This window comes from Ammodytes marinus, assembly GCF_949987685.1.
Source record: "Ammodytes marinus genome assembly, chromosome: 21".
NCBI classification, from domain to species: domain Eukaryota; kingdom Metazoa; phylum Chordata; class Actinopteri; order Uranoscopiformes; family Ammodytidae; genus Ammodytes; species Ammodytes marinus.
Window position 1 is genome coordinate 9120958 of NC_137225.1, and position 25598 is coordinate 9146555.

A 25598-nucleotide genomic window follows, 5' to 3' on the forward strand; every position below is an offset into this window, starting at 1 on the left:
ATCCTCTTCCTCTTCTTCTTCCTTCTGCCCACTTGGTTGCCCAGACAACAGAGTCAGCGTTGACTCCCTAGCCCAGCGGCACAAAACTTCATTTCCCATGATCACTCTGCCTTGCATATTAGCAAAGTCCTTTTTGGGGGGGGAGAACTGTTTTAAGTATCCAGACAGTGTTTAGTGTTGAAGTGTGTGTGTGTGTTAGTGTGTTAACCACAGTTCTCAGGCAGTGCAGGCCTACTGTGAGTGCAATGTGTGTGTGTGTGTATGTGTGAGTATAGTGAAAGTGTGTGTGTTCTACTTCTCATCCTCATCCCCTTCGCTCATGCTGCTCATAGAGGCAGAGGCTCCTTTGGGTGAGGTGGGGGGCGAGGGCCGTGCGTTGTGCCAGCGGGCCGGGGGTGATGGGGGCGAGGAGGGGGAGCGCAGGGGGGAGAGTTCCCTAGGTGGGCTGTTGCAGGGCGACCCCCGCGGAGACATAGCGTAGGACAACATTCGTCCGCTGCGCTCCTGGAACACCTGTTTCTGCATGGGAGAGAGGTAGGGTCAGCACAAGAAAGCTGCTTCTTACAGGGTTCCAAGATCCTTAAAGAAGTCTTATCAGGCATTGAATTCATTTATCCAAGATCCAAGAAAAAGGCATTAAATTGCTTTTAAAATGGCTTAAACCTGCAGTGTGTAGAATTTTGGGTTTTATTTCCTTGCAGATTTTGTAGAAAGTAATTATAATATCCATAAGTACGTTTAATTTAGTGCATAATAGCTGAAAAAATTATTTTAATAATTTTTTTCCCCCTTAGAAAGGGTCTCATACATGTCCATATTTCTGCATATCTTGGACCAAGGCCTAGTGCCGCCATCTTGAAAGTGTCATAGTTGGAATGTCATCAGGTGCATTGTTTAAAATTTAGAATTGCTCTTGTCCTTGAAGGCCACTGTAGCTTCTGTTCTGTACTATTCGAAAGAGGTGGGGTTACCCAGGGAGTGTTGCATTCTAGAACTTTGTAGAACTTTCTTGATGATGTCATATTACACACTGCACCTTTAAATCAATCTGGCAAAAGTCTTAAAAAAACACATGAAAAGACATGGGGAGAAGGATTTTATCAATCGTTTTTTTTATTTAGTTAAGTGTTTTTTAAATGACCTGAAATAAAATAATGACACACCAAATTAAAAATACCGATTTTTTCAACTTTTCAGTTCAATGCAAAATTGTCCCTTTCACAAAGTAATTGATGAAAAATTTTCTCTACAGTTTTGTTTTTCGTAAAATTGGTCTTTAGTTTCATTAAAAACAGTCTTAAATCTTACTCTGATCCTAACACAAATTATGTTAGACAATATTTCACAAGACCACAAAAAAAAGTGGTTTGGAATGTGTAAATATTTTAGAATGGAGTGGAAAATGGAGTACCCATTTTTAGATATCAAATAATGTCTGAAGTCACTTTTAGGTATCATCAAGAACAATGCTTCAATAGAGCGATATGGCACTAAAGAAATGTACCGACCGTGACAGCAGCGATTGTAATGATGCCTCTATCAAAGACTCACTTACCCAGGTCCCATCAGGTCCAAAAAGTTCTAAGAAGTTGCCTATAAACTCTCTGGATTTCTCTTCCCACTTCTGAATGAGGTCTGCGCTCTTCTCCTCCACGCGGTAGACAAAATGTTTGCTCTTCTCCTCCACCGTGCGAACCTTCTCCTTCATGCGGTCAACTTGGTTCTGCAACCGGTACTTCTTCTCCTGAGTGAGGGATTCAGTGTTGAGATAGAGAGAGAGAGAAAAAAAGGTTAAGGCTGTGTTCGAAACAGCCTACTAACGTCCTCCCTACTACATACTCAACATGTATACTACATACTGTTTACTTGAATATCGATTGCGTATGCGAGGATCATCGGACCGTTTACACTGAAGTATACAGAAGCATCTCAGCTGACATGAATCACGTCACCGTCGACTATAGCTACCAAACCGCTCTTATAAGTAAAACATTTTTTATAACAAATGTATTTTTACGTTTGGTCTACATTCTTTATGTTAGGACTTCCAGAAGAATGTTAATATAATTTTTTTTTCTACAGTTCCTTGTTCTCCGTCGGCTTCCATGTCGTTGCAATAAAGAATTAAAAAATAAAATTCTGTGTCGTTTGAAAAGACGCAATGCATTGTGGGGCGGTTGAGTAGGAGTAGTAACCTATCGATCCATACACAAAATCTTCCCGGAAGTAAGTTCTCATCCGGGCATTTCTCGCCTACACAAACTCGCATACACAACCACAACATACTCAAATTGATGTCAAAATTAGTATGAGTAGGATGACGTTAGTAGGCCGTTTCAAACACAGCCTCAGTGTTTTACTAATGAATCAGTAAAGAACCAGAACCTTAGGTAGAATGGGTTGCACTCTTACGTTGATGTAGCTAACGTTAAGCTCTTTGGCTGTGTAACCACGTTGGAGGTTACGTCGGGCGTAGACGTCGTAGTCCCTGACAATTCTGGTGATCAGGTCAGATGTTGAGATTCCCTCTGTCCGTTGTGTGGGCACGAACATCCCTGACACACACACACACACACACACACACACACACACACAAAACAAAATCATATGAAATTGAAAAGAAACTGCCCAACAAGGTATATATTTCTTTAAGAAGGAAACACACAAAGTTGTAGGCTATTGTGTTCCATGCTGACCTGCCTCCTTGATGTGTTTGTAGACATCCTCGCTTCCCGCTGAGGAGTATGGGATATCATCGTGAGCCACAAAATCAATCTGAGAACCAATCAAAGGACACGTACTGTATGGTGGAAAACACTGCACATGTCAGATATGAGGTAACATAAGAGTTAATCAAATATACATCATGGTCATTCACACACATGCATTTCACACACAGGTGTCAAAAAGGCCGAGTAGAGTCTAGCTGCAGTCCCGGAGAACAATACGCTGGCGGGGCGGAAGTACTGTGGCTGGGTGGAAGTGGTGTGACAGACGTGATTTTTGACTATTTAGCTTCCATAACATGTCTGCTGCTACGTCACTCACTTGCCCTAACCCTAACCACCCAGCTGTGATGCCTGAACATAATCTAATGTTCTATCTATATATATTCTAACCTCTCCCTATCCCCTTGCCCTAACCCTAACCACCCAGCTGTGGTGCCTGAACATAATCGCCAAAACAATATCATTTGTCTAAATAACTCCTGAGGTAGCCTATTTGTCTAAATAACGTTTGAAACATTTTTTTATTTTTTTGTTATGTTAATTTCAGCGATAAATACGTTTATTTGTCTAAAAAAAATAAGAATTCTTAGGTCACTTCCGCCCAGCCACAGTACTCCGCCCCGCCAGGGTATTGTTCTCCGGGGATGCAGCTGGATACTATTGAAAAGGTTATCTAATCTTACCACTAGGCGTCCTCATGCCATTGAATGATATCAAAACCTATATTCAATTACTGATTAAAGTCAGTCAGATTGAAACATTTATTTTTAAACAACATTAACAATTGAATTAAACTGTATTCAGTTGTAAATGAAGGTCAATTACAACAAAGTAAAATACTGACTTGTTTTTTTGACCAAATAAATATTCATCTTTTAACAGAGTAGGTCAACACTTACACATTTTTCCACCACATAATCTGTCGGTGGCCATGACATCAGTTTGATTTATTGATCACCTTGGGTTTCAGGAATGATTCTTGCTTTTTTTTTTTTTTTGTAAGATATTTTTGGGGCATTTTTATGCTTCATTGATAGTGTAGAGACAGAGGTGAAATGGGGCAGAGAGGGGAGTGACATGCAGAGAACGACCGCGGGCGGGAATCGATCCCGGGTCTGCTGCTTGGCCCGGCCCGGGGTGGGACGCCCTACCAACTGAGCTAAGGGCGCCCCCAGACAGCTGAGATCTTTAAAGTTCATGTGGTTTTCGATAGGCATTTTTCCAGTGTCCAAGTCTGTTCGCAGCCTCTGACTGTGAACAGGTCGGAGTGACTAAGGAGTCACTCTGCCTCTAACATCTTTCAGACTTAAGACTTGCTTTTAGTGCTTAAATGCTTTTGTGATTTCCCCCTGACTCAGGTAGGATCTTCTTTTAGCCGTAGGATGTTTTGTGGTTACAGCCCCTGAATTCTTCATGCACTGTTTAACACACGCACGCACGCACGCACACCCACACACACACACACACACACACACACACACACACACACACACACACACACACACACACACACACACACACACACACACACACACACACACACACACACACACACACACACACACACCTTGTGTTTCTCCAGGAATTCTGGTGTGAGAGTCCATGGTGCATCTCTCAAGATCTCGTCGATGTACCGGCAGTGTCTGAGCGCTTCATAGCGTTCAATCTCCGTCATGACTGTGAAACCCTTGTACTTATGGGTCAGCTCATCACTGCACACTGTTCCAAGCACATGGAAAGTAGACAAATATGTTACTTTTAGCAGTGGCACAATGGTGTCTGTCTGTCTGTCTGTCTGTCTGTCTGTCTGTCTGTCTGTCTGTCTGTCTGTCTGTCTGTCTGTCTGTCTGTCTGTCTGTCTGTCTGTCTGTCTGTCTGTCTGTCTGTCTGCCTGTCTGCCTGTCTGTCTGTGTTTACCTCCTACTATGAGGTAGGTGTTGGGGAAGAGGTTCTTGGCCTGCATGAGAGCGCGTGCGTGTCCAGAGTGGAACAAGTCAAAGATGCCATCTGCGTAGACTCTAACCGGTCGGTCCACTGAAGACACACAATAATAAAACAACACTTTTGTTCAGCTAACTGCGGTGGTATTATATACAGGTGAAACTCGAAAAATTAGAATATCGTGCAAAAGTTCATTTATTTCAGTAATTCAACCTAAATGGTGAAACTAATATATTATATAGACTCATTACATTCAAAGTGAGATATGTCAAGCCTTTATTTGTTATAATTGTGATTATTATGGCTTACAGCTTATGAAAACCCCAAATTCAAAATCTCAGAAAATTAGAATATTACATAAAATCAATAGAAAAAGGATTTTAAATACAGAAATGTCGGCCCTCTAGAAAGTATAATCATGCATATGTACTAAGTACTTGGTTTGGGCCCCTTTTGCACAAATTATTGCCTAAATGCAGTGTGGCATGGATGCTATCAGTCTGTGGCACTGCTGAGGTGTTATGGAAGCCCAGGTTGCTTTGATAGTGGCCTTCAGCTCGTCTGTATTGTTGGGTCTGGTGTGTATCATCTTCCTCTTGACAATAGTCCATAGTTTCTCTATTGGGTTCAGTTCAGGAGAGTTGTCTGGCCAAACAACACAGTAATACCATGGTCAGTCAACCAGTTACTTGTGGTTTTGGCACTGTGGACAAGTCTTGCTGGAAAAAGTAATTCAGCATCTCCATAAAGCTTGTCAACAGACAGGAAATATGAAGTGCTCTAAAATATCCTGGTAGACAGCTGTGGTGACTTTGGACTTGATAACACAGTGGACCAACACCATCAGATGACATGGTGCCTCAAATCACCACTGACTGTTGAAACTTGACAGTGGTCTTCAAGCCCCTTGGATTTTGTGCCCCTCCACTCTTCCTCTAGACTGTGGAACCTTGATTTCCAAATGAAACGCAACATTTAATTTGGATCAGTGATGATTTGAGGTATCATGTCATCTGCTGCTGTTGGTCCACTGTGTTATCAAGTCCAAAGTCACCACAGCCATCTACCAGAAGATTTTAGAGCACTTCATGCTTCTGTCTGTTGACAAGCTTTATGGAGATGACAATTTCCATTTCCAGCTAGACTTGGCACCTGCCCACGGTACCATAAATCACTGGTAACTGGTTGACTGACCATGGTATTACTGTGCATGAATGGCCAGACAACTCTCCTGACCTGAACTCCATAGAGAAACTATGGACTATTGTCAAGAGGAAGATGATACACACCAGACCCAACAATACAGACGAACTGAAGGCCACATCAAAGCAACCTGGGCTTCCATAACACCTCAGCAGTGCCACAGGCTGATAGCATCCATGCCACGCCGCATTTAGGCAATAATTCATGCAAAAGGGGCCCAAACCAAGTACTTAGTACATATGCATGATTATACTTTCTAGAGGGCCGACATTTCTGTATTTAAAATCCTTTTTTTATTGATTTTATGTAATATTCTAATTTTCTGAGATTTTGAATTTGGGGTTTGTTAACAGAATTTAGTTTGCTTTATGATTGTATAATATTTTAATGCACAATACATGCTTTCTGCCTATTGAACTTTGTCCCAGAACCTGAGAACTCCAAAGTGTTTTGCTACAAGTTTGTTGTTTAGCCTTGAAGACTGCCTAATAAGATTTTGGCCCATACAGAGGTATGACGCATTCATGTGCACAGTAAGAAAAGACTCCCTAAAATTCCCATATCCTGTTATCTGCCAAATTAAAACATTTCTGCTTTCGCCAGCAAAACGGGCTGGACACACCAAACCTAGTATGTGTTTGCGCACACACCAACTTCTCTTGCATATAATCTCTGTACACTGTTCATTCGATGTATTCAACCATGTATCAATCCAGGTACATTGTTGTTTGACCCTTGTATGCTGTTTGCAAGTAAATTCACCTGCTTCCAAGAAGGCCTGACTCAGTTTCAATTATTCAAACACTTGGTGAAATAATTCTAGTAACAAATGGTCCTTCGAGTAGCCGGATCCAACATCTTCTTCTCTGGACAAGACGAGCCTGCACCGTGACGACGGGGGAGTCCACGACTCTCGACAAAAGACCTCCAGTGAACATTGCTACAAAAGAGGCTGTCAGCAGACTCGACTTGGACGGAGAGGGGTGACGGAATCCGGAGCCTGAGCGAATCGGGGCTTTCTTGAAATCAGGTGAATATTAACAGCTGATTTGTTTTGTTTTGTTATGTTTGTCGATAGTCTACATCTGCTGAGTAGATTTATTAGTTTTGTTTAGAATACATCACATAGGGTGTTCTAGTTTTAAATTGGTGAATTTTGTTAATCAATTGGAGGGAATAGGGGTGTTCACCCTGTTTAAATAGATTACTGGGTAATTTGATATTAGATTTTACATTTTAAAAATTAAATTACTTGTAAAATGGATACATTTGATATAAAAATAAGCAAAGACCAGCTTAAAAGCCTCCTTAAGACAAGTGAAGAACTAACATCTCAACTCCGGCAGCTAGTTACAGCCTGTGAGGAGGTTGTAATTAACAATGAGGTAATTCACCCGACAGCTGAAAGAGGCAGAAAAAAAGAGTTTAATAAGAAACAATGGGGAGGTGGGAAACAGAGAGGGGCCACAGAGAAAGAAAGGCAAACTGGGTGTTTCAGATGCGGCCAGAATGATCACTGGCTTCGCAAGTGCCCCCATCCCAGAGAAGGGAAAAATCAATCAGAGAGAGGTGGTGGCCCAGGAGATGAATAAGAGAATGTTGTTGAAAGTGTAAGAGGAAAAAGATTGTTTGGAACTGATTGTTATTGTTATAAAGAAAGAAAAAGTATGTAGGGGAAGGGAGATAGAAGGTTTTAGTAAGTGTGAAACGCTTTAAAGTTTAGAGCTGAATATCTCGCCAATCCAAGCTCCATAGTAAACCTTAAAGATTAAAGGTGCAGTCAATCATTTGAAGTCCCAGCATAAACTTACAAAAAAGCGTTCTTTTGTGTTCTTTTTATGAAAATGTTCACTAAAAAGAATTGTTCAATGCTTTTGATTTGAATTACAAGTTAAAGGGGATTTTTATGCTGAAAATATGATCATAATGTGTATTGTTGATATAAATTGATTCAAAAACTGGTTAACTGTAAAGACACCTATACTTAACCTACATGTTAACTTTTGTTATTTGAAGAACAAACTATAACACCATGTCAGATTTGGAGAAGTAGAGAGCTTCTCATATCTAGAAGGAATGTGGTGTGTGTGTAATTCAGTCCCATGCAGAAAAGGGAGGGCCTGTCTCACTGACTGCCTGTGTGTGCTTGAATGCTGCCCAAACACAGACAAAAAAATGTGGAAGAATGAAATCAAACCTATTCTAAAATGTTGTTGTGCGTTAATTGTGACATCTAGAGCAAGCAAAATGGATAGGATGATATTTTAGAAACAACCCTGGCAGAATGATGAGCATTTCTTTTGAGAACATGTTACTGCTCAAATTCATTCTGTTTCAGATGCAAGGAGAAGACCAAGCTGACCATGCTTCAATAAGGACAATTGGACACTGAGGAACAATCTGAATCGGTTATGGTAATATCCTACATAACCATTCCCCCAGTGACTGTGATATGAAGGACACTTTGCGTCAGAATGCCACAAAAGGACTTGTTGACCATCAAGACGATCTTGGTTCCTGTTCCCTGGCTTCTGCAAAAAACTGTCCTCTCTGAAACTGTACATAGACTGTTGCACCAGTACACAAACTTGCATTTTCACAACTGTGATGTTGATGTACTTGATATTATTCTGCTTGACTGAAATATATCTACTCATATGCTTTGCCCTTTTGCTTTGAAGTGTTGCAAAAAGTTGCATTAAATATTATAAAAAGGGTGGAATGTTAACAGAATTTAGTTTGCTTTATGATTGTATAATATTTTAATGCACAATACATGCTTTCTGCCTATTGAACTTTGTCCCAGAACCTGAGAACTCCAAAGTGTTTTGCTACAAGTTTGTTGTTTAGCCTTGAAGACTGCCTAATAAGATTTTGGCCCATACAGAGGTATGACGCATTCATGTGCACAGTAAGAAAAGACTCCCTAAAATTCCCATATCCTGTTATCTGCCAAATTAAAACATTTCTGCTTTCGCCAGCAAAACGGGCTGGACACACCAAACCTAGTATGTGTTTGCGCACACACCAACTTCTCTTGCATATAATCTCTGTACACTGTTCATTCGATGTATTCAACCATGTATCAATCCAGGTACATTGTTGTTTGACCCTTGTATGCTGTTTGCAAGTAAATTCACCTGCTTCCAAGAAGGCCTGACTCAGTTTCAATTATTCAAACACTTGGTGAAATAATTCTAGTAACAGGGTTTTTATAAACTGTAAGCCATAATAATCACAATTATAAAAAATAAAGGCTTCACATATCTCACTTTGCATGTAAGGAGTCTGTATAAGATATTATTTTCACCTATAAAGTTGAATTACTGAAATAAATGAACTTTTGCACGATATTCAAATTTTTCGGGTTTCACCTGTATATTATATATATATAGAGAGAGAGAGAGTAAGTAAAAACAACATAAACAACATATAACAACACATCTGATATTCCAAAATAAATGTATTAATAACAGTCTTAGTTATCTTACAACACAACTGTAACATTAGAACAATATCAATAAAGGCTTTTTAAATTTTTCTTCAACCAGAGTACCTTGGTTTCAACACTGTTCTGCTGTTATTATTCTCTATTAAGACTTCTAGCAACAAAAAGGGTTTGTACAAGTTTTCTTTTCACATACAGTTTGTAGTTTTCCTCCACAAAACCAGTAAACAGACTTCAATGTGTATAATCAGTGCATTTCCCCCTTTTATCATAAGCACACCTGGGTTACAGTTACATGGTGGGAAGCCCCCACTGCAAATATGAACTAAAATGAACCACCTCTGCACCTCTTACATTTTCTTTGTTTGTGACAACAGATGCTACCTGGACCCAGATGTGCTGTGTGGCCATTTTACTTAACCCATTCAATTCGAAATATGCGTTATTAATAGTATGCTACAAGATCAAGCAGGACCCATCTTGATGCCCTTATTACATAATGAATTGTACTTTAGTGGTGAATAATACCAAAGGCATCAGTAAACATATCAGTAGTAGTAGTAGTAAATAGTAGTGGTAGAAGCAGGTGCAGACTAGGGGCTTGGACTAAAACAGATCAGTGTACCCGTACCCGGGGTGCCTCTGCGGGCCTGGCCGATGGTGAGTTTCTCATGTGGTGCGCGGCAATCGCAGCTGGTCTCCCTGGCAAATATGGCGGGCTCTGTCAGGGCCTAGAGACAGATAGAGAGAGAGAGATAGAGAGAGATATAGAGACAGAAAGAGAGAGAGAGAGGCAGAAAGAGACAGAGAGGGAGGGAGAGAGAGAATAGGTCAGAGGTCAAACACGGCACAGATATGACTTATCTTTGGAGGACGAATGAACAGTTTTATATGAGCCCAACACCCTCTAAACAGAAACGAAAGCCACAGCCTTCACTTTAGTGGCAAACGATATGCCTCCGTGTTCATAACCGCCAGTGAGTTATCGACCACGTCTGATGCAGCCTGCTCCATATTAGCGCAACGGATGGAGAGACAGGCAGAGCTGCACTTAGTGTTATTGATCCCTGTGTGTGTGTGTGTGTGTGTGTGTGTGTGTGTGTGTGTGTGTGTGTGTGTGTGTGTGTGTGTGTGTGTGTGTGTGTGTGTGTGTGTGTGTGTGTGCGCATGTGCGTGTGAGCAGATTTACTTTGGTGTGTAGACGTATGTGTACTAACATGTGTTAAATAAAAGGGGCAGAGCTATAATCGCTCCGTTGTGGAAGGCCACTAAACAATCAGCTGAACATTTCAAAAGGGAAGAACAAGATGGTAGAGGTCAAGAGGCAGGACAGGGAGAAAAACAATTCACGTTTTCAGATTAATAAATGCAGATGGAGCAGATAAGCAAGGACTAAAAGACATAGGGACATGGCAACGAAGACAGCCGGGGCAAAAATTATGCTTGTCGAGGCTCCATCAAGGTCAAAAGTGTTGCTGTTTTGAGCCGGCCGGAAAAAAATATGTCTTTGTGTGCCATCTGTAGATGTTTGCTATAAGGAATACTGAGCGAATGTCATTCACACCTATAAAAGAGAATCTGAGTAGGGCGCAGAGCGGAAAAAAAGAAGGTGTGGGAGTGTGAGAGGAGGATGAAAGAAAAAATGGAAAAAACAGATTTAGTCTCTGTGGACGAGACTGGCAACTGACGTCAACAAATCCTTCAGGAAACAGCAACGAAAACCGGAGTCTGGCACAATGACACACCGGTGGACATAAAGGGAAAGGGGCTGTGTTATCAGGGACAGAATTGTACCCCTCCGCCCCAATATAGCAGAGGTGATTCCCCCCCTCCCCCCCCCCCCCATAAAAATAGTGATCCCTTTAATCTGCTGTATTCAAAGGGACTATTTCATGATGTTTTGCTATTCTTGCCATGTCACTTTTTGACGTTGAAAGAAACCTGCCAAATTGTGGACGGTTAATTGTGTCATCCATCTCTTGCATGACAGGCAACGACATCATCTATGAAGTAAAACAAAACAGGGGAGAGTAATTAGGTAAGAACAGGCCGGGAGTTATCTGGCTGGTGTTCAAAGGGAGCTCTAATAGGCAAACATCAGCATATGGGAGGTGACTGGGTCCTTACAGTAGCCCTGGGGGTGGGGGGGGGGGGGCTTAACAGCTCAAAAACATAATTTTACATTATTTTATCACCATGACTTATGACAATTGAACTACAATCGCTTGTAAGTGTGATTCGAAACAGATGACATGTTGCAGAAATCCACCACAGAAAATGATGCCCTATGATCCCCAATAACATGTGCTCATTTTAGGTGCTGCACATACCATTGTCATGTGATCAAAATATTATAGAAAAAAGTGTGTTACATTTAAAAGGAAAAAGTAAAGCTTTATCCACTGTTAGCACAACTTGATGGATGTTAAAGGTGAGGTCAGCGATTGAGAAGAATGCTTGTTGTCAATATCACTTTCTGTCAAAATTGGTGAATATCTCCTCCTGATCTGATACCTGTACTGTGTATGTGCTGAAAAGAATCCAGTGTCAATACACAGCCTAGGCTCTGTAAGCGGGCATGTTGCTAGCTACGGTGGGCCCCTTTTGTTTAAATACCAGTTTGTTGAACCTAGGCTGTGTATTAACACCAGATATTTAGCAGATCGCAAGGAGATATTCTCTGATGAACAAGCGTTCTGTTGAATCGCTGACTCCCAAAAAAAAACACACATACAAAGCATTCCATACGGCCAGTAAAATGACATTTCCCCTTTACTTCACTGAATCTTTGGGAAAAACCATGGATGTAGGCAGCGATTTCACAGGTCTGGGAACAGGCTTATTTAGCGTGGACTTTTTAATTACCCTGCATGCAACTGTCCGTCAAAAGAGTATGTGTAGGCGGCAGGCAACACATTGGGGAGGTAAACGGCTACAGCTACATGAGGCAAAGACATAAGCCCTGATGTCAGGTTGCTTTTATGATATCCTCGTTTCATTTACATGCAGAATTCAATGCAGAATGCTAGCCAGTGAAACTACAACAACACCAACAACAACACCAACAAAAAGGTTGATCATCACCCATGATTCCTTGGGCAAGGTTGAGAACAGAGGAGGTGGCTCTTTAGCACGGACGCACCAGATGGTGAAGCTTAAACTGACCGACCTGGGTGGCTCGGGCCTATCAGGACGGAGGGCCACAGCAAAGCCCTCCCTGGCAAAGGCAGCTAACATCTGGCATTGGAAGGATTAAAGGCGGGCAGGCCAATGCAGGGGGCATAAAAGAACATCGGTGCTAAAGCCCAGACAGACATAGCCCATATACAGTACATGAATGCCGGGATGACAACGCACACACACACCGAAGAGAAAGGAGAAAGAGAGTATATCCAAAACCTCACTGATTCTCAATGCCGCAGTGTCCCTTAAGGCAGCAGGACGTTCAGGCTGGGTCGGTCGTCCCCTGTGTGTGTGTGTGTGTGTGTATGAACCTTCCCCTCCTTCATTCAAATGTCAACTCAGCATTCTAAGCACATCCAACAGCCCACCACACAGGGGATCTGTTTCGTAACAGGAGGGAGAAAAAAGGAGGACCCCTTTGTCTCCCATCTCCCACACACACATTCACACACAAACACACACACACTCTCAGACACACATCATGCTGGACAAAAACACGGAAGAAAAAACACACACACATCCATAGGCCCTACCGTTCGGGGATGGGGGCAGGTGTGTTCGAGCTCCTCCATGATTCCCAAAGACTCATGGGATGTGGCCGTGGTCCCTCTGTTATGTGACTCAGCATCGGTGAAACGATGCCTCTCTCCTCTCCTCTCCTCTCCTCAGCACTCAGTCTCTTTCTCCTTTAGCTGGGCTCACTCCCCCGCCCACTCCCTGCTCTGTCCCTCTGTCTGTCTGTCTGTCCTCCTCCTCCTTGTCTATGATGCCCAGCGGCAGAGAGGTGAATGCGAAGAGGAGGTCTCACTCTGCAGCTTTTTTTTCCCTCAGCACCAAAAAGGGTATGAACCCTGCCCTGATTCTGATGTTGTTGCAAAAACCATTCAGTTTGATAAAAAAAAAATCAGTCAAATCTAATGACTGTTAAAGGTGGAGTCAGTGATTCTGGAGTGCATTGTCAAAATTACTTTTTGTCAAATTCAGCGATCTCCTCACGATCCGCTACCTGTCAGTTATGTGTGTGTATGCTGAAAAAATAAGAATCTGGTTTTAACACACAGCCTAGGCTCTGTTAACTTGTGTGTAGACAAATTGTATGTAAACGAAGGGGTCCCACCGTAGCTAGCAACATGCCCGTTTACAGAGCCTAGGCTGTGTATTAACAACATATATTTTTTTTCAGCGCACACACAGTATGGACAGGTAGCGGATAGATATTCACAGATTTTGACAAACAGTGGTTTTGACAACAATTTTTCTCCGGTACGCTGACTCCACCTTTTAGCACTGATTCAAGCTATAGAAGTTTGTAACAAAGTCAAACTTCACCAGGCACCTTTGGAATCAATGTTGTGTTACAGATGATCAATAACACAAATGGACATGCAAAAACTAGGGAATTGAAATGCATTGGTGTCAATGTATGTTTTAAGATGAATTATAATTATAATCTTAATCACTTTACTATTAAAACTGTGACGAAATGAGCAACATTATATAGTAGGATATATCTTGTAAGATCTTGTGTGTGCTGTGAGTGACTCATCGCTTCAACAAACTGTCTTCGTTCGTTGGCAGAGCTGATGAGCTCTCGCCATGGCGACGGGAAAAGAGGAGAGAGCTCTGAGAGAGGACCAATCAGAGCAGAGCTACAGCAGTCCAGCAGTATACGCAGCAGGGATTGGTGGAGCGGTATAGCACCATCAGTGAGATGGCACCACCGGGTATCACTCATTAGTCGCGTTTACATTAGTAATGGGTTGATCGTATATATTGAATCGCGCCGTACCTATTTTGTAAAAGGCGCTGACATAGAAAACATATCACGAAAGTTAATTATTCGGCACGCTCAAATGTTTCTTCTTGCATCATATTGATTGGCCTAGTTATTCCCCATTTTAGAGAGATCTGATCTGCTTTTCAGACTACAAGCCTACAGCACAAGCACAGCACAACACTTACTTTTGTTCATGGTAAACTTTAACATGTGTGTTTAGGATTTTAAACTACACAAACTGCATTTCTAGTGTTCTCTTTTTCCCCACCATGACATAGCCTCGGCTACTTGGCCAACTTTCCGTCGTCGGGTTATTAAAACCCATAGAATACACCAGAATAACTATTGAGCCTATTGTTTACGTTGATGTGTTTTTGAGCAGGGATGCGCACTTACCCTCAGTGGTGGTACTCTCCTGCAACAAAGAGGCGCAACAGCTGCGCAAGAGGAGTGCGCTCTGACGCGTCGCTGTTTTACCATGGCGTCCACTTCCAAACCGTCATATCAAGCAGTGATGATACTGGATGTGTGCTGCCTGGTTTTCTGTCTGCTTTGCTGTGTAGTCTAGTTGTCCTTGCTCGCAGCGCAGCGGGAACGTGCAGCAGAGCGACGACAGCCCGTCTGTCCGGAGGACGGATCAGCTGTTCACTCCTGATCAGCAGCGACAACTGTAGGCCACGGTCCATTTAACAGGCCCCAATGTAGACCATGGGGCTATAGATCTGACTGACCCCTCCTTCTATTGTAGTAGGCTACTGTCTATATGGGGCACCTCACTCTTGAAATCTGCAACTCTTTAGGCTTAGGCAATTTTGAAAGGAGTGGACAATAGGCCAACATGTTTTACAAAACTTGAACGGAAAAAAAATAGTTGTAACATAACTAAGACAACATAATATTAACCCACACAGTCAGGCTAATAAAAGGCCTACACACATGTTGCCACTGTTAGCAGTTGACAACATGCTAGGCTATTAAATAGCCTAACTACCCACTAATAGGCCTACACACTAGCTTTAGCAGGAGGCTATACATATGATTAATTTTGTAAAAGCATAAATAGACCATGGGGATGAAGGACAAACCAGGCGTTGTGTTTCCATTGTTTGGCGCTCTGTAGTGTCCCTGTGGCCTGGATCTGGGACAGGAGCCCATTGTGCCCTCCAAAATCCCTCCCTGTCACCATGGAAACGAGCTTCATCATTATACACAGGCTGGACATTGCCTTTAGAAAAAAGTGAGCAAACCAACGGTAGCCTAGACTGTAATTTGAGAGTCCTAATTTAGGGATACAGTTGTTATGTCATGACCTTGAAAATACAGACAATTTCAAATTGAAATAGCTTTTTTTGGCATGAACAAACACTTGTTGCCAAAGCCGTAGGCTAGCCTATAGGCCTATGCCTATGCACACCGAAATACAAGGGCTATTACCCTACATACGCTGCTATAGGCCTAGATATTCAATTTTATTCTTTGATTGCTGAACCTCATACACTTGCCCCCCAGAAAGTAGGCTATTGTAGTACAATTTATTGTTTTATTCCAAACCTCCATTTGTCCTACAGACCTCATAACTGAAACGCAGCCTATTTCTGAGGGACTTTTTTTTATTATAAAAGTTTGAATTGGTAGCCTACATTTACTACTGTAGCCTAGGTATTTAACTTAGGCTATATAGGCCTACTGAGGAAGAAAGTGTGTAGGCCTACTTTGGTTATCTTTACTGCATGCTAAATTATTATTTGTGTGGTTAAGGTAAACAAACTTTTAGCCATTGTGTAAAATGTCCTAAAGCCTATGGACAAATGTTGCACTATCCAAAATGTCCCAGATTATATAGGCTATTATTTTTAAACATAGAAAGGCCTACATTTCTGAAAATGATTTTTATGTCCATGTTTTTTAAATTACTTTGTAAACGTGTATGTTAATAATAGAGGGCATTTTTAAGTTAGAGTAGAGCATGATATTCTTTTTGTAGGCTATTAGCCTGTTATGTATTTTGCAAGTAAATATTGCATTTACAGATTCTACTATTTTTGTCGCATACATGTACCCAGTAAAAAGCCCTGTAAAGTACTCATGTCTCACATAGGCCTACTGTAAAGTCTGTTATTGTGGTGGTGTGAAGAGCCTGTGAAGTCAATAAACTGTGTTACATTGAACAACACCGCCCCCACGCGGACAGAGGGTAGACTACGCTTCATTTTGTTTCTCCTTTTAATTGGTTGACGGCGCAGTGATGTCACTTCCTGTATATGACTTTCCCCGGGAAGACGATTTGGCGCGGACTGGGACCCTGTTGTTGTGTTGACCTGCCGCTTTGAGCAGCTGTCAGCGAGGAAATAACGTTAAAAGCCATACAAATAAAGAGCCATGGCTCCGGTATCAAACCCAGAGAAAGACACGGACGGACCGGCAGGCGGTGAGTTGTTGTTTTGCGTCGCGCGCTAGCTGACTTTAGCGCACTTGCAGAAGCAAAGCGAAGGGGTTAGCTAACACTTTAGCTAGCGTGCACTGTCACTACAACAAGGGACACGTTTAGTCCAGTTATACTCTTGGTGTATATTACTAGTTTAGCTAAAAATACGTGTCTAGCTTGCGTTGAGGCTTAAGAAAGAACCGCAGACAAAGCGTAAAATTATGTTGCTAACTTAAGTGCGCTGCTTTTAACGTCTGTTGTTATTTTCACATTTGGCTTTATCTCCACACTGCAAGTTTATTGGCACTATACGTAAGATACAGCCATGACTCGAGTATCCATTATAGAAATAAGAACCAAAACAAAAAGTTACAAAGTAGGAAGATACTAGAGTATTTGTTGAGGTAAACGTCTGCCAAATCCGCTGTAGTGCTCGCAGCTGCTGCTTGCGCGTGCTTATGTCCGTTGGTCTCTTTGCCTGTCCTCAGACGATGGAGGCGATGGCACCTGCGGGCTGGCCAAGTCTCGCTCCAGACGGGAGAAGAGGGAGAAGGTGGGGAGGAAGTCTGCACTGGAGCAGCTCAAGGCGGCCAAGAGGGGCGAGAAGATCAAATATGAGGTGAGAGCCGAGAGTAAAGCATTGTGCCAAACAGCACATATCCCCAGAATACGTGTGCTATAGTTTTTTTTTTAATAATGTCTTCGTGTGAGAGCATATTGTTGCCCTAATTAAGAATACAGGAACCTCATCACCTCACTTGTTTAGGATCCATGAGCATAGTTTGTGCTGACTGTGTTTGCTCCTCACAGTGCCGGGATGAAATATGTTGCACATACAATAGAGCTACATGTATAGTAGGCAGTGTCTATCTAAACAATATTTTAGATGATCAAGTATGAGCTGGTTTGAACAGATGTACTGAATTAATCTTTAGATTCATGTTTAAAAAAAAAAATCTCAATCTTCCATTGACGGTGGCGGTGGCGGTGTCCTGTTAAAGGGCAAATATTATTAGTCTGTTCATTGGTTAGTTATTTAGGTGAAAATGAAATTGAAAATCATTTTGATCATTATTACATAAGCCCCCTGGACTCCGGGACACAATGATGTAATATTTATACTTCTAAACATACCTAAGTATTCAAAGATTGTAGAAATAATGCAATGTAAAAAAGCAATAAAGTACTTATTTTTCTGCAACCGTGCACATTGTGTTTGGGCCTTTAAATATATTCATATTTATGTAGCAGTGCAGGTTATGGTCAACCCGTGTATGTTTTTCCAGGTGGAGGAGATGACAAGCGTGTACGAGGAGGTGGACGAGCAGCAGTACTCCAAGATGGTCCGAGACAGACAAGAAGACGACTGGATTATAGACGACGGTGAGTCTCGGTGTACTGTGTCCGCTACTGGAGTGTGTGTGTGTGTGATGGAGAGAATCTAATGGGAAATCTTATTTTCAACTCTACTCAGATGGAACAGGCTATGTGGAGGATGGAAGGGAAATCTTTGACGACGATCTGGACGATGACGTAGCCGAAAACAAAAAAGGTACACATTCGTACAGTATTATGTTGCACATTAACTTTTGAGTGTGTGGGACAAATTAGGGTAAATTGTTTTGTACAAAGAGTGAATTTCTTGGCATCGGAAAATGATTTGTTTCCTTCATGCAGGAAAAGCAGGCGCTAAAGGAGCTGACTCGAAGAAAAATGCGAAGAAATCTGCCGTCGCCAAGCCCAACACCATTAAGAGCCTCTTCATGAACAGTAACGTCAAGAGGCCGGCGGAGGTAAGTTCATGCTAGCTTCACTGACTTGCTTGGTTGGTTGCTTCAAATTGAAATGTCCCTCCTACATGAAAAAAAAAAAGAGATCCTCTTAATTTTTCTTGCTCGTGCATTGACCATAGGCGTACATTTTTTGTCTTACAGAAAGACGTTGACCTGTCCAAAGATGACCTACTAGGAGACCTTTTACAGGACCTGCACTCTGAGGTTGGTACAGCAGAATTAACATAATTAAACATTTACAAACAGTCGACTTGTCCACAGCGACTAATGCATTTGACTTTCCCTGTGATAGCCGCATTGAGTCAGGTGTTTCGCCTGATGACAAATCAAATCGGTTTTATTTGTATAGCCCAAAATCACAAATAAACATTCATCTCAGTGGGCTTTACATTTCATACAATATGATACAATATGACACCCTGCCCTTACACCCTTAGCTCGGCTGAGAAAAAAACTCCCTGTAAAAAACCCTTTACCGGGATTATTTTTTTTTTAAAGAAATCTCAGGGAGAGTCGACAAAGTAAGGGATCCCTCTCCCAGGACGGACATAAACAAACCCATATACGACATGTTGTGATAATTGCTTTTCAAATCTCTCCATTTCCCAGAAACCATCTCTTCTGACTCCTCCGCCGGTTGTCACTCTGAAGAAAAAGAAGTCTCTTGGATCACCCATGAATCCCTTTTCCATCAAGCCTCAGATGCCAAAGGTATGTCATAACTTCCTGTCATAGCCTTGAGACAAAGATTAAATTTACGATTGGAATTATCCGTCAACTTAGTCACTGGCCAAATTTGAATACAATGATTCTAAACTATTGTATGTCACTTCTCTAATACCAGGAGTCGCCTTCGTCTACGGGGTTAAAGGCCAAAGTTATCAAGCCGCCGCCTTCTGAGCCGACCCCCAGGCCGTCAGCCCGTCTCCCTCCCTCCAAACCTGCTCCCCCTGTGGAGCCCAAGAGGGTCAAAGTAGAGAGGGATGAAGAGGAAGGTAAAGAAGACTGCTACGATTGTTTGAGCTTGTAGCTGTTTTTCTCCCTTCAAGCGCCTTACCTTTTTAATAACAATTTGTTATTTTTCAGTGAGTGACGCTCTGGCCTTTGACGAGGTGGACTTTGACGAGCCGATGGAGGTGGGCTTTGAGGAGGAGAAGCCTGAAGTCAAAGATGAGGCTGAGCAAGAGCCTAAAGCAGCAGCAACAGTTAAAGTGGAGCCCAAAGCAGAGCCCCAGGACCCAGTCTTATTGTGAGTCCTTTATCTGCTCTCTTTACTTTGACTTGATGAGAATTCATGCACATTATTCTGTCGCAATGTTAAAATGTTGTACATACAGTAAAGATGCACTATGCAGTTTATAGAGAGGGGGATTTGTTTACATTTGCAGAGCAACAGTATCCTTTGCGGTAGCTTTCTAACCTCAAACAGTGTTCCAGGGATCCAATTTTCCCATGAGGAACGTTTGTTTATTCAGTCATGAGAATATACCTTAGGAAATGTTCACTTCTCCGACACACGCAAAGTTACATAGTGCATCTTTAAGCTAACATGTGAAGACTTCTTAAACAGTGCAGCACAAGCTTAGTTTTAAACATCCCTTTTCCCAGGTCCAACAGGGCTGGCATCTCCTGGGGACAGGAGGAAGAGGGTGAAGCCAGCGAGGCTCCAGCAGAGGTCCAGGTGGACTCCAGTCAACTCCCACTGGTGGAGGGGCCAGACGGGGAGAAGGTTTTCCGCTTCTATTGGTTGGATGCCTTTGAAGACCAATACAGCAAACCAGGTAAGGGCATATATGAGATAGTGTTATGTAATCTCAAAATCGATCATGTTCAGATGTGTAGACCACTTCCTGATATTTTAACTTTACTGTGTCCTAGGGGTGGTGTACCTGTTTGGAAAAGTGTGGATTGAGTCCGCACAGTCTCATGTCAGCTGCTGCGTTTCTGTCAAGAACATCGAGCGGACCATGTACCTGCTCCCACGAGAATTTGTAAGTTCCCTGCTCTGTCACATTACTGCCATGTTTATGTGATTGGACAGTTTGTCAGTTTTCAGACAGCCATACTTTAAAAACATTTGTTGAAGCTGTATGACTCATCCTGATACGTACTCACATAACTGTTATTTAATAATCTTTGTATTTGTTTGGCTGCTCAAACAGAAAGTGAACACTAAGACTGGGGAGGTGTCGGACACGGCCGTAGGAATGATGGACGTCTACCAGGAGATTAACGAGCTCTCTGAGAAGTTCAAGATCATGAAGTTCAAATCCAAGGTCCGTGCTAACCTTAGCTATGTATATATATATATTTAAATCATGACTGTCATTTTCTGGCAAGTGGCAAAGTTGAAGTTTTTGTAACTGGTGCTTGTTTTGTCTGCGTTTCCCTGCTTCAGAAAGTGGAAAGGAATTACGGTTTTGAAATCCCCGATGTGCCCACTCAGTCTGAATATCTGGAAGTCAGATATTCTGTAAGTAGACGTGCACGCATACACAGCACCTAGTTATAAGGTAGAAGTTTTCCAGGCTTACTGCAGTATTTCAAATGTTTAATCTATGTCTATGTGGTAAATATTGTTGTTTTGCAGGCTGAGTTCCCCGCGCTGCCTTCAGACCTGAAGGGCTCGACCTTTTCCCACATTTTTGGAACCAACACTTCCAGTCTGGAGCACTTCCTCCTCAGCAGGAAGATTAAAGGGCCTTGCTGGCTGGACATCAAGACTCCACGTAAGAAAGATCCATTTTTGTGTCTGAATAACTAATGTAACATCCTGCATTTAATTTCACTTCATTTGCTGTCTTTGTCAGAATCTCTTGTTTTGGACAGTGGAGAAATTCATATAGAAATGATTTTGAAGAATGTAATTGTACCTCCCTCTGTCTGTGTGCCAGAGCTGATGAGCCAGCCGGTGAGCTGGTGTAAGGTGGAGGCTCTGGCCCTGAGGAGTGACCTGGTGACTGTGGTCAAAGACCTGTCCCCTCCACCCATCACTGTCATGTCTATCAGCCTCAAGACCATCCAGAACCCCAAGACCCACCACAACGAGGTCAGAACACTGCCACCAATCACACACACTGTTTACCCTTTTTAACAGGAAATGTATTGGGTATTAATAGAATGATTTGTTGTTATAATTAAGCTTATCCAAGTGAGCAAGGACCTGATGATCTAAATGTTCCCCTGCAGATTGTGTCCCTCGCTGCACTGGTCCACTATGGTTTCCACATGGACAAAGCTCCACCTAAACCTCCATACCAGACCCATTTTTGTGGTAAATTATTTATGTTCATATATTTATGTTTTCAATGCGTTGTAATACATATATGCTAGTAAGAAATGTTAAAGCTCTGCTGACAAGAGAAAGTCTGAAAGTTTTTTTTCTCCTTGGTAGTGGTCAGTAAGCCGGCCGACTGTATCTTCCCCTACGACTTCAAAGACGCTGTGAGGAAGAAGGTGAGTGGCCACATGGACATGGAGCTCAGCCTGTCGGAATAAGTCTAATGAGAAGGACAAGGAAAAACTTAGCTCTGAAATGTTAAAAGAGATGAGCAGTTTACATATTTAATGGATATCTAATGATAGAAATTGACTCTGAACAATTTAATGTTTACAGAGAGTTAGTTGAGTATAGATTTAGACAATTTTTTATTTCATTTTATTGGATTTGATGGAGAATATATTTTAGAATCGCAGCACATACCTTAATGTACGTGTCAGAGACATTGATGACATGACTCCCTTCTTTGGCTAGAATGGGAAAGTGGAGATAGCTGCTACGGAGCGGACTCTGCTCGGCTTCTTTCTGGCCAAGATGCACAAAATCGACCCTGACGTGTTGGTGGTGAGTAGAGGGTGATGAGAGAGTGATTCTATGCATTGTTCTGACTGGATTACAGGTGAATCCTTATGTGGAAAAGGATGGATAGGAAGCCCGTATGATGTGCAGTGAGTAAGCGTATTCTTTTCCTGTAGGGTCACGACATCTTTGGTTTCGACTTGGAAGTGATTCTGCAGAGGATAAACGTGTGCAAGGTTCCCCACTGGTCTAAGATGGGACGCCTGAGGAGGGCCACCATGCCCAAACTAGGGGTAAGAAATGGAACTATCCTGGCACCCTTTTCCCTCTTTCTTTACCACATTGTACATTGCTAAGGTTTTTGTTCTGCGGGTCAGGGTCGTGGTTCCTTTGCAGAGAAGAGCGCCACCTGCGGCCGCCTGGTGTGCGATGTGGAGATCTCAGCCAAAGAGCTGATTCGCTGTAAGAGTTACCACCTGACTGAACTGGCCGCACAGGTGCTGAAGACGGAGCGAGTCACTGTCCCTCAGGAGAACATCAAGAATCTCTACAGGTGTTTTATGAAGAGATTAATACATCTTTCGTCTACCACAAACTAGGGGTGTGCACGTGTACACGTGTACACGTGTAACCGTTTAGTAAATCATAACCGTTTAGGAAAAATCAATAAACAAAAACCGTTTTTTTTTTTTCAAATTTCAAAGTTTTTAAATATGTTCTGGAGACACGCGTTTATTGATTTTACATCACTAATAAACTAATTGGGGAGGATAAAAGCTAGTCTGCCGAGAATCTGTCTCTCTCTCGGCGAGTGTGTGTGTGTGAGTGAGTGTGTGTATCGGCGCACACACACACGGGGAGTCGCCGTGCTGGGGCTCGACTCACAGCCACGGAAGAGAGATGAAAGATAACCTAAATATTAAAGTTACTCGGTTGACGTGAACTACGCTCGTAAGTAGCCCGAACTTTATAACACCTGTTCAACATGCATTTAACGTGGACATGTAGAAAGCGATAGGCTATATTAATCAGGAAATGAATGAAGCGCGATTATGACGGCGAACGTGTGTGTGTGTGTGTGTGTGTGCGTGTGTGTACCATGGACCTATTATAAGAGGTGTGTAAACGAGCGTAGTTCCTGTCAATTGTGTGTTTACAGGCGAACGAACGCGTATGTGTGTGTGTGTGCGCGCGCGCGCGCCTACAAGACGGCGGGGGCACGAGGACAATGACGTCACGGTTAACCGTGTACACGAAAAAAAATTTGTCGTGTACACGGTTAGGCATTTTTGTAAACGTTCACACCCCTACCACAAACTACACTGTTCCATTATAGTTCATTTATCTTTTCTTATGTATACAAGTTGAACATGTTTTCCTAATCAAATTGTTTAGCTGTTTTGTTAGCCATACCTCAATGTGGGCCCAAAGAAAGTGTGTGTATCCTAAACTCTCTGTGTGTGTTTGTTTGTAACCTTTATTTAACCTCGAAAGATCAATTGAGGGGTGACCCTCTTTTACAATGACGTCGTGTGTGTTTGTGTGTCAGTGACTCTCCTCACCTGCTCTACCTGTTGGAGTTGACGTGGACGGACGCCAAGCTGATCCTGCAGCTCATGTGTGAGCTCAACGTGCTGCCGCTGGCCCTGCAGATCACCAACATTGCTGGCAACGTCTTGGTAGGAACAAAAAAAAGTCCACAGCTGCTACAAAATATCCTCTTATTAAGCTTCAAATAACACTCCTAACAAACATCTACCTGTTCACGAATCATCGCTGGAGAAAATCTGGCTCTCCGGGTCATAAACATATCTACTCTACCAAACTTATTTTTCTTTTAAAAGAAAATAAAGTATAGCATTTTAAACTTGCTAGACAAAAGAAAAATGCAGCTCCTCTCGCTTATTGTAGATTTGAAACAGTCATCTTAATTTGAAGACAACAGACCAGACTCTGTCTGTGAATAAAGAGAAAAGACCTGAAGCTTCTATTATGGGTGTGTTTTTGGTCTCACAGTGTGTTTCAATGAGAACTACAAAATACAATCCCAAGTGTGGTTAGATGAGTAGTCAAACGTGGCCTCCGGTTGACCACTATTTCCCTTTTTCAACAATGTTATTCGCCCCCTGCTTCACTTGGCCAATTTGCTACTGTTCTCTGCAGTCTCGTACTCTGATGGGCGGGCGCTCTGAGAGGAATGAGTTCCTGCTGCTTCACGCCTTCCACGACAAAGACTACATCGTCCCAGACAAACCCTCCTTCAGGAAGACACAGATGGAAGCGGTAAGGCTACACACAATTGCACATAGCCTCTTTTAATGTAAAATTACCCGCTTTTTTCCCCCCCTTTACATTATTTTTTCTATATATAAATGATTTGCTCTTGTGACCCAGCTGGATGGAGAGGAAGATGGGGATGCGGGGAAAGGCAAGCGGAAGAAGAAGGCGGCCTATGCTGGAGGTCTGGTGCTGGATCCTAAAGTTGGTAAGTCTGTGTTTTTTAATTGAATGTTTTTCTCGTATGTGTGTTTGTTAGTTTACATATTACCATAACCTCGGCCTTTCTCTGTCACTCTCTCTCTCTCTCTAGGTTTTTATGACAAGTTTGTGCTGCTGCTCGACTTCAACAGCCTGTATCCCTCCATCATCCAAGAGTTCAACATCTGCTTCACCACAGTGCAGCGGGAGGCTTACAACTCAAAGAAGAAGAATGAGGTGTGTGTGTGTGTGTGTGTGTGTGTGTGTGTGTGTGTGTGTGTGTGTGTGTGTGTGTGTGTGTGTGTGTGTGTGTGTGTGTGTGTGTGTGTGTGTGTGTGTGTGTGTGTGTGTGTGTGTGTGTGTGTGTGTGTGTGTGTGTGTGTGTGTGTGTGTGTGTGTGTGTGTGTACTCCACCGCCACATTCCGTTCCCAAGTTTCCCTCACTTCAAACTCTTGTTTTCTATTGGTTACAGATGGACGTGTCAGACGAGATTCCAGAGGTTCCCGATTCAAACCTGGACATGGGGGAATCCTGCCCAAAGAAATCAGGAAGCTGGTGGAGCGACGTAAGCAGGTCAAGCAGCTGATGAAACAGCAGGACATCAACCCAGACCTCTACCTGCAGGTACACACACACACACACACACACACTGAAACACACATGTACAGTTACAGAGGTATGGACACTGGCCTCCCTTTTTAAGCTTGTATGGAAAGGTTATGATTTGACCCAAAAAGTGAGTCTACCAGTGTTAAGGTGGTTTAAAGTTATAGTCTGCACAAAACCGTATTTTTTTTCTTTCATGCCCAGTCAACTTAAAC

The 25598-nt window shown here is 42.5% G+C and overlaps 2 protein-coding genes across 3 annotated transcripts in view; one reads left to right on the forward strand and one right to left on the reverse strand.

The window, feature by feature from the left end:
• Positions 1-291: 291 nt before the first annotated feature.
• pcyt1ba (phosphate cytidylyltransferase 1B, choline a) lies at positions 292-14761 on the reverse strand (the record flags this gene model as incomplete). 2 transcript variants are annotated; one of them, XM_080049811.1, is made up of 8 exons in its annotated part: positions 292-519; positions 1556-1744; positions 2413-2555; positions 2697-2775; positions 4297-4448; positions 4647-4763; positions 9953-10052; positions 14678-14761. In XM_080049811.1, 8 exons carry the CDS (start codon positions 14759-14761, stop codon positions 292-294), a joined length of 1092 nt encoding a protein of 363 aa, XP_079905937.1. The 2 variants fall into 2 exon arrangements, with proteins under 2 accessions (XP_079905937.1, XP_079905936.1); XM_080049810.1 differs by lacking the exon at positions 14678-14761 and adding an exon at positions 13038-13132.
• Positions 14762-16575: 1814 nt separating this feature from the next.
• pola1 (polymerase (DNA directed), alpha 1) overlaps positions 16576-25598 on the forward strand; it is a 64686-nt gene continuing 55663 nt past the window's right edge. The window contains 26 exon segments of the mRNA XM_080050638.1: positions 16576-16709; positions 17195-17325; positions 17993-18089; positions 18181-18258; positions 18384-18499; positions 18641-18703; positions 19109-19210; positions 19344-19494; positions 19586-19748; positions 20108-20280; positions 20378-20490; positions 20662-20775; positions 20898-20972; positions 21090-21228; positions 21394-21548; positions 21689-21773; positions 21894-21955; positions 22254-22343; positions 22475-22591; positions 22676-22851; positions 23848-23977; positions 24462-24581; positions 24693-24783; positions 24889-25013; positions 25250-25300; positions 25303-25401. Of these exon segments, the coding sequence (XP_079906764.1) occupies positions 16661-16709; positions 17195-17325; positions 17993-18089; positions 18181-18258; positions 18384-18499; positions 18641-18703; positions 19109-19210; positions 19344-19494; positions 19586-19748; positions 20108-20280; positions 20378-20490; positions 20662-20775; positions 20898-20972; positions 21090-21228; positions 21394-21548; positions 21689-21773; positions 21894-21955; positions 22254-22343; positions 22475-22591; positions 22676-22851; positions 23848-23977; positions 24462-24581; positions 24693-24783; positions 24889-25013; positions 25250-25300; positions 25303-25401 (2865 nt within the window). The 5' untranslated portion in view covers positions 16576-16660.